The 17719-nt window shown below is 39.5% G+C and overlaps 1 protein-coding gene across 25 annotated transcripts in view; it reads right to left on the bottom strand.

Annotated features, from left to right (window-relative positions):
• The window catches only part of LOC139367377 (transcription elongation factor A protein 3-like), a 29170-nt gene extending 12063 nt beyond the window's left edge, over positions 1-17107 (bottom strand). For 2 of the 25 annotated variants that reach the window (XR_011626864.1, XM_071105578.1), the window contains exons 1-12: positions 16172-17107; positions 10641-10703; positions 10268-10373; positions 10052-10160; positions 9468-9938; positions 9242-9385; positions 6238-6324; positions 5865-5954; positions 4601-4732; positions 4333-4401; positions 2764-2820; positions 631-786 (exon numbers count right to left, since the gene is read on the bottom strand). Coding sequence is in view for 23 of the 25 variants with exons in the window: in XM_071105578.1 (XP_070961679.1) it covers positions 631-786; positions 2764-2820; positions 4333-4401; positions 4601-4732; positions 5865-5954; positions 6238-6324; positions 9242-9385; positions 9468-9938; positions 10052-10160; positions 10268-10373; positions 10641-10703; positions 16172-16240 (1553 nt within the window). In the remaining 2 variants the exon portion in view is untranslated. Of the gene's footprint in view, positions 1-630; positions 787-2763; positions 2821-4332; positions 4402-4600; positions 4733-5663; positions 5688-5864; positions 5955-6237; positions 6325-9241; positions 9386-9467; positions 9939-10051; positions 10161-10267; positions 10374-10640; positions 10704-16171 lie in introns of all 25 variants that reach the window. The other 23 variants (XR_011626865.1, XM_071105596.1, XM_071105631.1 and 20 more) reach the window with 19 other exon arrangements.
• Between the last annotated feature and the right edge of the window lie 612 nt (positions 17108-17719).

Genomic DNA, 17719 nt, shown 5'->3' with positions numbered 1-17719 from the left:
TTATCCCGTCTGGACTATTGTAATACCCTGTTTGTTGACAAATCTGACACATGCCTAAGAAGGCTACAATATGTCCAGAACTGTGCTGCATGTGTCCTCACCCACAACTCCCCCATGAGCACATCACTCCAGTGCTGTTCAACCTCCACTGGCTCCGCATAGACTTTAGAATCCACACCTACCAAGCTATCCACAACTCTGGACCCAACTATCTGTCTGACATCACACTGACAAAAAAAACTACGGGTGACATGGTTTTCAGTGGTGCGGCTTCTCGGCTGTGGAACGCGCTTCCAGTCACTGTCAGGGCTGCAGCCTCTGGCCTTGCTTAAGGCACAGCTAAATAACTGAGCTGTTCAGAAAAGCTTTCAATGACCTATGATAATTCTGTTCACCGGATCGGACGACACCTGTATATAGCATTGATTGTTTTCTGCTTTTAGTATAATAATTATTTTCAGTGCCTTGGGTGTGAGAAAAGAGTTTTACAAATTAAAATATTTCTTTCATTATTGTCCTTCAATGTTCACATCATACAGGTTTAAAAGTGAGGTCAATAAGTGTTTTTAGAGTGAAGTTCACTACATCCACCAATTATTGTGTACAGAATATGATCCTGCTTATGCAGACCTGTCTTTCTTGCCATCCAGACTTGGCCTTTTAGAACGTTTTGGATTGGAATCTGAGGAGTCCAGACTCTGCCTTTTAGCAGGTTTTGGTTTGGAATCTGAGGAGTCCAGATTCTGCCTTTTAGCAGGTTTTGGTTTGGAATCTGACAAATCCTTTCTGAAACAGGAAACATTTGTATGTACATTGCCTTGCGAAAAGTATTCGGCCCCCTTGAACTTTGCGACCTTTTGCCACATTTCAGGCTTCAAACATAAAGATATAAAACTGTATTTTTTTGTGAAGAATCAACAACAAGTGGGACGCAATCATGAAGTGGAACGACATTTATTGGATATTTCAAACTTTTTTAACAAATCAAAAACTGAAAAATTGGGCGTGCAAAATTATTCAGCCCCTTTACTTTCAGTGCAGCAAACTCTCTCCAGAAGTTCAGTGAGGATCTCTGAATGATCCAATGTTGACCTAAATGACTAATGATGATAAACACAATCCACCTGTGTGTAATCAAGTCTCCGTATAAATGCACCTGCACTGTGATAGTCTCAGAGGTCCGTTAAAAGCGCAGAGAGCATCAAGATTTCAAGATGCCAGATTGTTGTATAACAAGGAACACACCAGGCAGGTCCGAGATACTGTTGTGAAGAAGTTTAAAGCCGGATTTGGATACAAAAAGATTTGCCAAGCGTTAAACATCCCAAGGAGCACTGTGCAAGCGATAATATTGAAATGGAAGGAGTATCAGACCACTGCAAATCTACCAAGACCTGGCCGTCCCTCTAAACTTTCAGCTCATACAAGGAGAAGACTGATCAGAGATGCAGCCAAGAGGCCCATGATCACTCTGGATGAACTGCAGAGATCTACAGCTGAGGTGGGAGACTGTCCATAGGACAACAATCAGTTGTATATTGCACAAATCTGGCCTTTATGGAAGAGTGGCAAGAAGAAAGCCATTTCTTAAAGATATCCATAAAAAGTGTCGTTTAAAGTTTGCCACAAGCCACCTGGGAGACACACCAAACATGTGGAAGAAGGTGCTCTTGTCAGATGAAACCAAAATTGAACTTTTTGGCAACAATGCAAAACGTTATGTTTGGCGTAAAAGCAACACAGCTGAACACACCATCCCCACTGTCAAACACGGTGGTTGCAGCATCATGGTTTGGGCCTGCTTTTCTTCAGCAGGGACAGGGAAGATGGTTAAAATTGATGGGAAGATGGATGGAGCCAAATACAGGACCATTCTGGAAGAAAACCTGATGGAGTCTGCAAAAGACCTGAGACTGGGACGGAGATTTGTCTTCCAACAAGACAATGATCCAAAACATAAAGAAAAATCTACAATGGAATGGTTCAAAAATAAACATATCCAGGTGTTAGAATGGCCAAGTCAAAGTCCAGACCTGAATCCAATCGAGAATCTGTGGAAAGAACTGAAAACTGCTGTTCACAAATGCTCTCCATTTAACCTCACTGAGCTCGAGCTGTTTTGCAAGGAGGAATGGGAAAAAATGTCAGTCTCTCGATGTGCAAAACTGATAGAGACATACCCCAAGCGACTTACAGCTGTAATCGCAGCAAAAGGTGGCGCTACAAAGTATTAACTTAAGGGGGCTGAATAATTTTGCACGCCCAATTTTTCAGTTTTTGATTTGTTAAAAAAGTTTGAAATATCCAATAAATGTCGTTCCACTTCATGATTTTGTCCCACTTGTTGTTGATTCTTCATAAAAAAATACAGTTTTATATCTTTATGTTTGAAGCCTGAAATGTGGCAAAAGGTCGCAAAGTTCAAGGGGGCCGAATACTTTCGCAAGGCACTGTATGTAACATTTGCATGTATTGCAGCCATAGCTGATTGGCAAAAAGCACACAGCATTCAGGGAGCAGGCATGCTTGATCAAACAGCCTCACCAGCACAAGATGACAAGGTGGCAAAGCACTGACAAATATGCACACATATATTATTTCCCTATGAAGACCTCTGCTCCAATGAAGGGGTTAACAAACAATTCTCTAATATCACCAAATAAACAACCACAACTCATGTCAGTGGGATTCAACGTAAACAAGCACATAGGTGCATGCATAATTATACACTGCATGTGGGCCTGTGGACTGTGGCTTGCTAACCTTTCTTTCTTGGCATCAACAGATGTTATTTTGGGCACTTTGCTATCAGAGTCTTTTCTGCAAATGGAGGACGGTTAGCAGTGCTTTGCAACTGTTGTCATAATAATCTTAAATCTAATTTCACAAAATTACATCCTTATCATCATCTGCATTTACAGAATGTCATGATAAATACAGTGCCTTTGGAAAGTATTCAGACCCCTTGACTTTTCCCACATTTTGTTTTGTTACAGCCTTATTTTAAAATGGATTAAATAAAACAATTTCCTCAGCAATCTACACAGAATACCCCATCATGGCAAAGCGAAAACAGGTTTTTAGAAACATTTGCAAACTTAATAAAAATACCTTATTTACATAAGTATTCAGACCCTTTGCTATGAGACTCGAAATTGAACTCAGGTGCATCCTGTTTCCATTGATCATCCTTGAGATGTTTCTTCGTCCACCTGTGGTAAATTCAATTGATTGGACATGATTTGGAAAGGCACACACCGGTCTATATAAGGTCCCGCAGTGGACAGTGCATGTCAGAGCAAAAAAACAAGCCATATGAGGTCAAAGGAATTGTCCGTAGAGCTCCGAGACAGGATTGTGTCGAGGCACAGATCTGGGGAAGGGTACAAAAACATTTCTGCAGCATTGAAGGTCCCCAAGAACACAGTGGCCTCAATCATTCTTAAATGGAAGAAGTTTGGAACCACCAAGACTCTTCCTAAAGCTGGCTGCCCGGCCAAACTGAGCAGTCGGAGGAGAAGGGCCTTGACCAGGGAGGTGACCAAGAACCCGATGGTCACTCTGACAGAGCTCACGTCTGGAGGAAACCTGGCACCATCCAGCGGCAGGGACTGGGAGGCTAGTCAGGATCGAGGTAAAGATGAACAAAGCAAAGTACAGAGGTCCTTGATGAAAACCTGCTCCAGAGTGCTCAGGACCTCAGACTGGGGTGAAGGTTCACCTTCCAACAGGACAAACACTAAGCACAAAGCCAAGAGAACGCTTCGGGACAAGTCTCTAAATGTCCTTGTGTGGCCCAGTCAGAGCCCAGACCCGATCGAACGTCTCTGGAGAGACCTGAAAATAGCTGTGCAGCAACGCTCCCCATCCAACCTGACAGAGTTTGAGAGGATTTGCAGAGAAGAATGGGAGAAACTCCCCAAATACAGGTGTGCCAAGCTTATAGCGTTATACCCAAAAATACTTGAGGCTGTATTCACTGCAAAAGGTGCTTCAACAAAGTACTGAGTTAAGGGTCTGAATACTGATATATATATTTTTATTCTTAATAAATTAGCAAACATTTCTAAACTCGTTTTTGCTTCATCATTATGGGGAAGATTGATGAGAGAATAAAAAATAAAAATATATTTTAAAATAAGGCCGTAACCTAACAAAATGTGTAAAAAGTCAAGGGGTCTGGATACTTTCCGAAGGCACTATATAACAGGAACTATTAACTGACCGTTGAATACTATATTTATCATGATATTAGAAACATGTACTGAAAAGGCTAAACACAATTGAGCACACTCAACATGAATGAGGTAGTTTGATTTACAGATCCCACACCTATCCTTTTTCACATGGTCAGAAGACGTCACCTTCAGAGAAACGGGTTTGTAATCTGACGACTCTTCTCTGGGTAGCAAACAGCAAAGAAAGTGATGTTTGAAACTTCACAAGGAAAAGCAACAAAAATGCGTTGTATCGAAATGAAAAGAATCCATTAAGCATATCTGTCAATAAGAGCAGTTCAACAATGTGTCACAGAGAACAAATATTGCGGACACTCAAAAGTAACCACACAAAAAAAACAACCATGCAACATCACAGTGACCTCTCCTTTTTGACTTCCACTGACGGGCGCTTCACATGAGGGGGAGGATGGAGATGGAGAGGAAGAGGAGCAAATGGAGCATTGGGGTCCGGAGGCTCTTTTCTAACCACAGAAATCCACGGAGGCTCTTTTCTAAATGTAAAATATTATTTTTCAATCATCACCACTATTCATCATTACAATCAATAGTATAGTAGCACACTCATGTTTCAAGTTTTATTAGTCGTATATGGGGGATACACATGCAGCATCCAACAAAATGCTTACTTGTAAGCAGTAGTGTAAAGTACTTAAGTAAAAATACTTTAAAGTACTACTTAAGTAGTTTGAGGGTATCTGTACTTTACTATTTATATTTTTGACAACTGTTACTTTTACTTCACTACATTCCTAAATAAAATGATATACTTTTTTCTCCATACATTTTCCTTGACACCCAAAAGTAATTACATTTTGAATGCTTAGCAGGACAGCAAAATGGTCCAATTCACACACTTATCAAGAGAACATCCCATGTCATCTCTATTGCCTCTGATCCGGCAGACTCAATAAATACAATAGCTTCACATGTCTGAGTGTTGGAGTGTGCCCCTGGGTATCTGTCATAATAATAATAATAATTTAAAATTGGTGCTGTCTGGTTTGCTTAATACAAGAGCATTTAAAATAATCTATAATTCAACTTTTGATAACTGTTTTATTTATTTAACTAGGCAAGTCAGTTAAGAACAAATTCGTATTTATAATGATGGCCTACCGGGGAACAGTGGGTTAACTGCCTTGTTCAGGGGCAGAACGACAGATTTTTATCTTGTCAGCTCTGGTATTCGATCTAGCAACATTTCGGTTACTGGCCCAACGCTCTAACCACTAAGCTACCTGCCACCCCAAGTAAATATACTTAAGTATATTTTTGCAATTACATTTACTTTTGATATTTAAAGATTTTGGTTTTAAATATACTTAAGACTTTTCCTCAAGTAGTATTTTACTGGGTGACTTTTACTTGAGTCATTTTCTATTAAAGTATCTTTACTTTTACACAAGTATGACAATTACGTACTTTTTCATCACTGCTTGCAGGTTGCTTCTCGACAATGCAACAACAATAAGAAGTAATAAAAGATAAGAATACGAACGAACATGAAGTAGAATAAAATACACATTTTAGCATAAGTATAATACAGGAAGCACAATTTATACTGTAGTCCAATATGTCTTATGAAATAAATCTAGATATGACAGAAGAGAAGCTGACACTGACCTCTCCTTCTTGACCTCTGCTGCAGTGGGCATAGAAGGATGAGGATGAAGAGGAGGAAGCGGGGAATTAGGGTCAGGAGGAGCTTTTTTCCTAAATGAAAAACCAACAGACTAAATAATCTATTGCGATTCTGAAAACTTTTGTCATTTTCTGTGTATCGCTGACAGTTTATCAAAAAAAGGAAGAACATGCACATAGTTGCAATGTTTTTGACTTCGCTGTATAATGTTTAACCTATGATAACAAAACAAACAGTAAAACAGGGATTTCAGGACAGTTTTCACTGTGTCTGATAAAGGTAGGTGATGATCGAACACAAACTATGGACCATAGTACACAACTCAGTCTATTCACAAACAGCATGCCCTCTGACCTCTCTTTCTTCACCTTCACTGAGGGACGTCTGGACGGAGGGGTGGGACGAGGATGAGAAGGAGACAGAGTGTCTGAAGAATCTCTCCTGAATGGAAATCGAAATATTCCAAATGAAATCTGAGAAAAAAAATTCTTTCCAGAACTAATACAACTACCACAAATCGAATGATTAAGGAAAGCATGCATAATTTACCATGATCACACCGTGCACCATGCACAAATGGGTGCTGGGTAAATCACTCTTCAATTCACTACCCACTGGGCACAAACTGATTTAGCTGTATTCTTTAACGTTGATTCTTGGTTGAAATTGAGGAATTATTCCAACATAACAATTATTCATTTGTAAACAAACTGGAAATAAAGCCAGACTAAGTCAGTAGCACAAAATACACATGTTGATGTTCAAATGTTGATATTTGGTTGAGTTGACAATCAAACGATTCAATATCACTTTTGCAATACAGTAAATAGCATATTAACTTGTCGACAAGTTAAGGCATTTTGTCTCCAACTAAATAAAAAAATAAAAAGTTAAAGAATAAGATTAGGCCAGTGGCTCAGATGAAACTATCCAAGCATTATATCTCCTTTAAATGTTATTTGATTGTGTTGACAACCAAACAATTCAATATGATTTTTGTAATACAGTAAATAGCCTAGTTAAGTTAAGGATATTTTACAAACTAAAGTAACAGTATTTATTCAACCGTTTTACTGCAGTGGGCAAAACAGGGTCACACAGTGTTTCAAATCTACTTTGAAACAAAAGTATACACCTCACACACATGGTTATGGGCGTAAAAAAAGAAGACACCTGTACCATGTCAGATATATACAGTTGAAGTTGGAAGTTTACATACACTTAGGTTGGAGTCATTAAAACTTATTTTTCAACCACTCCACAAATTTCTTGTTAACAAACTATAGTTTTGGCAAGTCGGTTAAGGCATCTATTTTGTGCATGACACAAGTCATTTTTCCAACAATTGTTTACAGACAGATTATTTCACTGTATCACAATTCCAGTGGGTCAGAAGTTTACATACACTAAGTTGACTGTGCCTCTAAACAGCTTGTAAAATTCCAGAAAATGATGTCAAGTCTGGTTCATCCTTGGGAGCAATTTCCAAACGCCTGAAGGTACCAGGTTCATCTGTACAAACAATAGTAAGCAAGTATAAACACCATGGGACCACCCAGCCGTCACACCATTCAGGAAGGATCTGCATTCTGTCTCCTAGAAATAAACATACTTTGGTGAGATAAGTGTAAATCAATCCCAGAACAACAGCAAAGAACCTTGTGAAGATGCTGGAAGAAACAGGTACGAAAGTATCCATATCCAGAATAAAACGAGTCCTATATCGACATAACCTGAAAGGCCGCTCAGCAAGAAGCCACTGCTTCAAAACCGCCATAAAAAAGCCAGACTACGGTTTGCAACTGCCCATGGGGACAAAGATCGTACTTTTTGGAGAAATTATGTGGATATATTGAAGCAACATCTCAAGACATAAGTTAAAGCTTGGTCGCAAATGGGTCTTCCAAATGGACAATGACCCCAACCTTACTTTCAAAGTTGTGGCAAAATGGCTTACGGACAACAAAGTCAGGTGTTGGAGTGGCCATCACAAAGCCCTGACCTCAATCCCATAGAAAATTTGTGTGCAGAACTGAAAAAGCGTGTGCGAGCAAGGAGGCCTACAAATCTGACTCAGTTACACCAGCTCTGTCAGGAGGAATGGGCCAAAATTCACCCAACATATTGTGGGAAGCTTGTGGAAGGCTACCCGAAAAGTTTGACCCAAGTTAAACAATTTAAAGGCAATGGTACCAAATACTAATTGAGTGTATGTAAACTTCTGACCATCTGGGAATGTGATGAAGGAAATAAAAGCTGAAATAAATCATTCTCTCTACTACTATTCTGACATTTCACATTCTTAAAATAAAGTGGTGATCCTAACTGACCTAAAACAGGGAATTTTTACTTGGATTAAATATCAAGAATTGTGAAAAACTGAGTTTAAATGTATTTGGCTAAGGTGTATGTAAACTTCCGACTTCAACTGTAGATGTATAAAAATGTTTAGTTTGCATCCCAATATTACATCACAGAAGACTGAAATATAACAAACCCGTTTGACATAGAAACACCAGATATATAAATGATATTTGTTATGAAATTATGAAAAATATTAATAAAATTCCACCCATGTGGCCAGTAGGTCATTTGACTGCAAGAAAGGGCTACGGTGAGTAACACATCTATGGCCACATGTTGAGGTTAGCCTACTGTAACTATAAATGTCTTCTTATGTAAATCATAGAAAGTGTGCATGTTCAAGAAAGAGTGCAAAGGTTGCAGTTCTGTGGAGGTCTTCCCAATTGCTATAATAATCTGTGCAGAATCTCTACAGCATTGAACACTTGCACTATGTACTTTCAGGTAATTTGGTGGTGCAATTAGATGAGGCACAGTGATAAAACATTAAGTTGTTGTATAAATACCTGACATTATTTTCCCCTTTTGAACTTTGTTGTGCTTTTAAAAATGGTTGAAAGCACACTGATAAAACACTGATTTAAATGAGAACTAAAACTATAATCTAACATTATTTTCCCATTGGAATTGAGATATGCTTTTAGATGGTTGCAAGCATAGTGATAACGCATTAGTAATTCAACACACTTCCGGCTGACTTTTTGAGTGGGTGAATAAAGGTTGAAATCTCATTGATCAACATCTTCACCATAATATTACCCACATTTCCACGTTGAAATTACGTGGTGTGCCCAGTGGTATGCTGTATGAACAAGTCAGTTAAACAACAAGGTTAGTGTGCAATCCATCTCAAGGGCTTCCAATATAAACATCTCAAACTATACCCTTATATCTGTACAAACCACTCATTCAGTAGTGCACCAAAGCATCTGAAAGTAATACAGTGTTCTCAGAAAAGTTCCATGCGTTGACACCAGTGTCTTTCCATCCTGACCTCTCTCTCTCTTTCTTCACCTCTTTTTTCACCCCTTTATTCACCTCCCCAGACATACGTCTGACAGGGGGAGGAAGACGGGGTGGTCGGGGGGGGCGAGGAGGAGAGTAACAAGAGGGGTAAAGATCATCCAAGACGCTTCTCCTGAAAACACAACACATCCCTGAGGCCCAGCCCTTGTCCTCTCTAGACTGTATGGAATCAAATTAACAGAGGCACCTCTCACCTCTCAAACCCTTGTCTGTGGTTTTCAACAGGTCTCTCTTGTGGGGGTTCGTACATTGGTATCTCCTTTCTGCGTTCCTCTGTGTGTCTTTCCTTTCTCGGTTCATCGGTGTGGCTCTCATTTTTGGGCCCTTCGAGGTTACTTTCTTTCTTGGGTTCTTGCACATGTCTTTCATTTTTTGTGTCATGTACATGTCTTTCTTTTCTGGATTTTTCGAAGTGTCTCTCCTTTTTGGGTTCTTCTAAGTGTTCTACATGTCTTTCTTTTCTGGCATCTTCTGTATGTTTTCCATTTTTGGATTGTTCTGCATGCCGTTTGTTTTTGAATGCCTCTGTATATCGCTCCTTTTTAAGGTCAACAGCTCTCTCGTCTTTTTTGCGTTCAACATTGTACTTCTCTTTTTGCCGTTTGTCAGAGTATTCTTCCTTTTCAGATTCAGGTTCTGAATCAGAAACATCCAGCCTCTTGTGACTATAGCAAAAAAACAGACCACACCAGATACCGTATCTTCCCCTTTTCTATGTTTACATTTTTGCCTTCACACGCAGGCAATGGTTTGAGTGAGTGTGTGTGTATGCACCTACCTGGTGTCTTTCTCTAAGGGGGACCTGACTGGGGACCCTGTGGATTTGTTGGAGTCAACCCCATTCTTCATCTTATTGGGCCTCTCAGTACTCTGAGTACGTGCAGCATCTAGGGGGCAAAGAGGGTTGAAAATGATGTCTCTACATACTGTGTATACTGTAAAACACAACTCCAGACAGCTCCACTTTCTAAAAGACAGTCTCCTACAATCCTACCCAGCAGTCTCTTCCAGTCCTTGATGAGGATCTTGGCCAGGGAAACTACCTCGTCGTCTGTGCAGTGCTTCCTGATTCCATTCACAGACATGCCGATTCTCGTTTCCTATTCAGCGGAGAGAATGGTTTGTTGCATGTGATCCTTGAAATAATGAGTTTACACTTTTATAACGAGTTCACACTTATCATTTGGAGTAGGCATAACTATATAATTCATTCCCTGTTTGTGTGAAATTGCACTGACTGCACTGTATTCCCCATGCATTTGATAATATTTAATGTTGAATGTAAAAGTAGCCTAAAATATTAAACTTCTGTACACCTAAATAATACATAACAGGTGAGTGGGATATTCCTGTTGCAGGTCCTCTACCTGCAGAAGTTTCAGTGTCATGTTGAAGCTCTTCAGTTCATTCAGCAGGTCCAGGGCACCCTCCTATGTACACAAACATGGAAATTATGGTATTGGAAGTTGTAGCCAACAGGGAGAGGAGCAGAATTATTTATTTTCATTACATATATAGTACCAGGGGTGCAACTTTCACTGGGGATGGGGGGTCATTACCCCCCTCATTCTGAAATTGCATTTTTGTTACCCCCCAGTTTTATCGTTTCATTGTGATACAAAAAGCGGCATCGGTGTGCTTTAGGACCATGCGGACGACTCAGAGTGGTCGGGTAGGCTGTTTGGTGGTTTTAACCAGCTGGATTTAGGACCGTGCGGAGACAACAGAGCATGCGAACAGAGGCAGCTGTTGTATGTGTGTGTTGTGCTTTTTTTGTAGTTGTAAAAGCAAGCATAGCAGAAACTGGCTACTCTTTATTTGACTGATGCAGCTGGCAAGGTAACTGCTGTTTGACTTAACAGAATACAAGTATTTATTCCCAGAGCAGAGCTAGCACTGTAACTGACATGTAATGTTAGCTAATGTTTCATCCCCTCTCGACTAAAGTTCTGTCTGAAGTGAATGAACTAACTTAGCTAGCTTGCTAGCTATCTAGCTAGCTAGTAGCTACCACAGCCAGTTCAGCCTAACTACCTGTCAGCTGTTGTGCAGAAATGTTTTGTAGCTTTTGTTTTGTCTCGTTTCAACAGAAGTAAATTAACTTGGCTCGTTTTCGCCAGTTGATGTACCATTAGAGCCAGCCAAAAGTTGGCTAACGTTAAGATATTATTTTTTCCCCCAACAGTCAGTATACAGCAGCAATGAAACGTTAATGACCTGTCAGCAACTCCCTACTTTTCACACTGACAATAATAAACAGCTCGAGAAGCTTCACTGTCATGGTGCACAGTTAGTACACAACACTATTCTCATCATGTCTTAGCAGTATCAGATGATGACAGATGTCCCAGCAGGGTCAGACAACCAGGGAAGACCAATCTACGGAGCTCAGATTAATTTTGTAGTATATTATAACAATCAATGAATGGATACAAAGTTCCATCTTGAGTTCATGGGTAGTCTACAGTCTGGGATCTGGGAATAATGATAATTTCAATTATTGAACCATTGATTCTATTCTTGGATAATATAATGTATGAATGTACACCAAGGTAATTGTTTGTCATGCCTCATCTGAGCAGTATCAAAATGGTGACAGGGGTCTCAGCAAAGTCAGGCAACCAGGGAAGACCAGTCTGTGATGGCACTGAAGTGAACCTTTGCAGATGCAAATTTAATTTTACAAAAGGTACAAGAACAAATGTACCTACTTCGGACATCCCCCAAAATATATTTTACTAACAAATTCCAAGAATCATTAAAAACAAATTTCTGCAGCATTAGAAAAGATGTGATCAATACATGTTGATGATTTCATTCCTGTGCTGAACCGGAAGCAGGTTGCAGGCACTGGTTACAGTTTGAAGCTTTTTCTTCAGTGGGCAGCTGTATTGTTGTCTATCACTTGTTTTCTTTGGTGCAAATGAATTAAACTAAAACATAAACGTATTATCTCTGTGCAGCAAACACTTGACAAGCCAGAAGCTTCAAGTTGTAAAACACAGAAGGAAACATACAGTGCCTTGCGAAAGTATTCGGCCCCCTTGAACTTTGCGACCTTTTGCCACATTTCAGGCTTCAAACATAAAGATATAAAACTGTATTTTTTTGTGAAGAATCAACAACAAGTGGGACACAATCATGAAGTGGAACGACATTTATTGGATATTTCAAACTTTTTTAACAAATCAAAAACTGAAAAATTGGGCGTGCAAAATTATTCAGCCCCCTTAAGTTAATACTTTGTAGCGCCACCTTTTGCTGCGATTACAGCTGTAAGTCGCTTGGGGTATGTCTCTATCAGTTTTGCACATCGAGAGACTGACATTTTTTCCCATTCCTCCTTGCAAAACAGCTCGAGCTCAGTGAGGTTGGATGGAGAGCATTTGTGAACAGCAGTTTTCAGTTCTTTCCACAGATTCTCGATTGGATTCAGGTCTGGACTTTGACTTGGCCATTCTAACACCTGGATATGTTTATTTTTGAACCATTCCATTGTAGATTTTGCTTTATGTTTTGGATCATTGTCTTGTTGGAAGACAAATCTCCATCCCAGTCCCAGGTCTTTTGCAGACTCCATCAGGTTTTCTTCCAGAATGGTCCTGTATTTGGCTCCATCCATCTTCCCATCAATTTGAACCATCTTCCCTGTCCCTGCTGAAGAAAAGCAGGCCCAAACCATGATGCTGCCATCACCATGTTTGACAGTGGGGATGGTGTGTTCAGGGTGATGATCTGTGTTGCTTTTACGCCAAACATAACGTTTTGCATCGTTGCCAAAAAGTTCAATTTTGGTGTGTCTCCCAGGTGGCTTGTGGCAAACTTTAAACAACACTTTTTATGGATATCTTTAAGAAATGGCTTTCTTGCCACTCTTCCATAAAGGCCAGATTTGTGCAATATACGACTGATTGTTGTCCTATGGACAGAGTCTCCCACCTCAGCTGTAGATCTCTGCAGTTCATCCAGAGTGATCATGGGCCTATTGGCTGCATCTCTGATCAGTCTTCTCCTTGTATGAGCTGAAAGTTTAGAGGGACGGCCAGGTCTTGGTAGATTTGCAGTGGTCTGATACTCCTTCCATTTCAATATTATCGCTTGCACAGTGCTCCTTGGGATGTTTAAAGCTTGGGAAATATTTTTGTATCCAAATCCGGCTTTAAACTTCTTCACAACAGTATCTCGGACCTGCCTGGTGTGTTCCTTGTTCTTCATGATGCTCTCTGCACTTTTAACGGACCTCTGAGACTATCACAGTGCAGGTGCATTTATACGGAGACTTGATTACACACAGGTGGATTGTATTTATCATCATTAGTCATTTAGGTCAACATTGGATCATTCAGAGATCCTCACTGAACTTCTGGAGAGAGTTTGCTGCACTGAAAGTAAAGGGGCTGAATAATTTTGCACACCCAATTTTTCAGTTTTTGATTTGTTAAAAAAGTTTGAAATATCCAATAAATGTCGTTCCACTTCATGATTGTGTCCCACTTGTTGTTGATTCTTCACAAAAAAATACAGTTTTATATCTTTATGTTTGAAGCCTGAAATGTGGCAAAAGGTCGCAAAGTTCAAGGGGGCCGAATACTTTCGCAAGGCACTGTATTTCAATATGTTATGCTCTGTGAAGACTGGCTGAATTCTGGCATAGAGTATGTTATTTTATGTCCACAGATTCGACCTTCTCCCTGTTTTTGTTGGCTTGGAAATGTTGATAATTGAGACTTATCAGAAGAAACTGTGTAACCTAGCATTTATACTGGCTAAGAAATGCATTGCCATTAAGTTATGTATCACAAGATTTTATTTTTTTACAAGATTAAGGCTATACTGTGAACTTTTTTTAAGGTCTGGATGCCTTATATGGAATACTGTACGACAAAAGGAGTCTGTATTGAAAACATGCCCACATCAGGGGAGATACCTATTTAGGCAATCCCTAGCTACTGGGCTGCTCAGTCCTGGCCCTGGGGGTCTGCCGTACTGTTTGTTAATAATTAATTTTTCACTAAGATCTAAAGCTGAGTGGGGTGTGTTGGGTTGGGGCTCTGCAGAGCCGTGGACCCCTAGGGGCATTAGGGAGCGATCCAGCTATATTGTGTGCAAGTAAAAAGAGCTCTACATACTATTAGGCCATGATATGAATTATAGTGCCCTCCGTAATTATTGGGACTGAACAATTTTTTCTCCTTTTGGCTCTATACTCCAAAAGTTTGGATTTAAAATTAAACAATGACTACGAAGTTAAAGTGCAGACTGACAGCTTCCATTTTAGGTTATTTTCATCCATATGGGGGAACCGTTTATAAATTTACAGCACTTTTTGTACATATCCCCCCCCCCCCCCCATTTTGGAGGAGCAAAAGTATTGGGACAAATCCCCTTATATGTGTATTAAAGTAGTAAAAAGTTTGGTCCCACATTCATAGCATGCAATGACAACATCAAGCTTGTGACTCCACACATTTGTTGGATGCATTTGCTGTTTATTTTGGTTGTGTCTCAGATTATTTTGTGCCCAATAGAAATTAATGGTAAATAATGTATTGTGCCATTTGAGTCACTTTTATTTAAATAGGAATATGTTTCTAAACACTTCTGCGTGAATGCTGCCATGATTATGGATAATCCTGAATGAATTGTGAATAATGATGCATGAGAAAGTTAGACGCACAAATAGCATACATGCCCATCTTACTATTTTTTGGGGGGTATGATATTTGTGCATCTATAACTTTCTCACTCATCATTATTCCCTATTCAATTAGGATTATCCATAGTCATGGTAGCATCCACGTCTTCCTGTGCCATGTACAGTATAATACTATAGTGGTGGACTGGACTATACCAAGCACATGAGCGTGGAACGTACCACATAACTGTTTAAAAATATATTATATTCTTAAAATGAAAGTGACCGCAAAAGGGATATATTAGATTGTGTAGAAATGCAGGAAATGAGCTCTAGATGCCCAAAACATTCTGAGGGAGGACCCCCAGACCCCCACCGGGTTATGTCCCCCTACTTCTAAAACCAAAGTTGCACCCCTGTGATGGTGGGAGCATAGTATTCTTTCATTCATGCTGCAAGCAGGGTTTGTACTGTAGTTAGTAGGTCTACTGTAGCTGCTGCACATGTTTCTACAGTCTGTTTTTAAGGAGCATAGTATTATTGAATTCATGCTGCAGGCAGAATTTTGTATTGTAATTAGTAGGCCTATTGTAGCAGCTGCACATGTTTCTACAGTCCGTTTTTAAGTGAGCACACTTAAAATTACAATTGACGTGTAATCAATGTAATCAATTGTATTAATCATAATTACAATCAATAACAAACTGTGATATAATAACTACGTAAAAATATTGTAATAGTAATGTAGCCTAATTGTCAAAATAGTTGTGTTTGTGTAGTCTACAGCAGGCGCTGTTAATAAGGAAATTCATTCAAATGTATCAGTGAACGACTTGCATTCTACAATCCGCAAAAACAGCACAGCCACTGTCACGACCTTGCGTTGTTTATGTTCGGTTCCATGCACGGAGTTGTCGAATACCAGCATGCTTTAAAGTCTCACACTTTTGCATTAGTAGTTTTATTCAGTGTGTGTGTATACCGCACGGTCTTGCTTAATAGGCTAAATCTTGACAATTCTGTGCCAAACACCTGTTCAGCATTTGCTACTTGAACAACTGTTCCTCTCGGGACAGTGCACAACTTTTTAAAGCACAAACCTCGAAATGTAAAACTTTGTATTAATGTAGGTAACTATAAAATAAAATACGTCGTTGCAAATTCAAAATAAAGCATGCATCTACACATGATTTCATACATTTGACTGCACGAGGTAACAGAAAAACATGCGACATAAAGAAAGGTGTCAAAATAGATTCTCACCGTGTTATTTCTAGACACCATCTTGTCCAGCTTTTTTGCAATCCGAATTAACTCCTCTTCTCGCGTCATAGTTTATGCATGGATTAAACGTACAATAATATATAGTCTGTGAAATGCTGTATAATAAAAAATACGAAATGTAAATGTTCATCCTACATAGATAGAACTTTACGTTATGGCGCGATCCATGCCATTCGACGAAGGGGCGTGTCCTCAAGTTACAGGCAGAAGGACAGTTGTCGGATCGTCTGACCAACAGGTCAAAATGCCCATGAGACACATGGCAACAGCTAAATATAGACGTTGCTATGGGTCTGACACTAATATCGTCTTTATATGAAAAATATTGAATAACTTCAAAACGTACTTTAATACAGTGGGCTATGCAAACTGTTTCAGAGGACCCCAATGTAAATGGGCCTTGCGCAATAGAGCTCACCAGTTTGTAGTCCTAAACACCTGAAATGAGTTACTCTGGTTGTTCAGCAATTCTTATAGGGGAAATTAATTGGGAAATAATGGGTATTTTGGGATAAACGTCAAAAATAAGGTCTGAGGTTAACACATCTTATATGTTTTGTTCTATGAGATAAAGTACATAAAGCCTTCATAATTCATGAAGGTCATGCATGATATTATGTGCTTGTGTTGATTACATATATGCTTAAAAATTGACCGGAAGTGACGTTAACTGATGATATTATCTCACAGAACAAAACGTATATGATCTCTTAAGTCTGTGTTAACAACATACCTTTTTCTGGCGTTTATCCCCAAAAACATTAATGTTCCCATGACTATTGCTCTCGATAGTTGCGTATCCAACCACACAGTAAAATACCCCACTCTGTGTGTCTACACTTTAGTTTGAAGATATAATAAATAATTGTTATATGGTATACCTTAGTAGTAAACTATGTAGCCTAATGTTTGATTAATACAGTGAAATATGGCAATCATTTATATATGTACTAGATGACTGACAGGGGGCGCTCTTTTGAAGCCACCGCGCCTCCATCTTGGCAATACCCCCCAACCAGGGACGTCACTAGATATTCATGAATAGGGGGGCTAAGCCACTTTTAGGGGGGTCTGGAATACTCCCTGTCCGTTTATTGTTAGCTAGCAGTCTCAAGCCACAGAAGTAACTAACATTAACTGAAATGTTAGCTACAAGTAGGCCTAACGGTGCATGTATACTAGATAGTGGTAAATTGCCGTGTGCCGCTTAGGCCGCACATTGTGACTCGTTTGTGGGGGTGCTGGCAGCATATAGCAGATTTTCGATTGTAAGTGAAGAATTCAGCATAGCAAGTTCTGGTTATTACATGGGTACATAGCTCAATAGTAATATCCTCTAAAACGCTCTGGTGACAAACAAACTTTGCTGCCCTGTTTCCAATTGGCCACATGTCTGGGAGAACCACTTCAAGTAAGTAAATACATTTCAAAAATGTTTTTTTTTTAAACGACGTATTATTAGCTAACTAGCTACAGTGCAGGCTAACTCAAACGAGCTGCTAAATGAACTAGCTAGTTGGCTAGCTA

Source organism: Oncorhynchus clarkii, chromosome 2, assembly GCF_045791955.1.
Source record: "Oncorhynchus clarkii lewisi isolate Uvic-CL-2024 chromosome 2, UVic_Ocla_1.0, whole genome shotgun sequence".
NCBI classification, from domain to species: Eukaryota; Metazoa; Chordata; class Actinopteri; order Salmoniformes; family Salmonidae; genus Oncorhynchus; species Oncorhynchus clarkii.
Note: the sequence above shows the minus strand (reverse complement) of the source record. Positions and strands in the feature narration are given on the sequence as shown.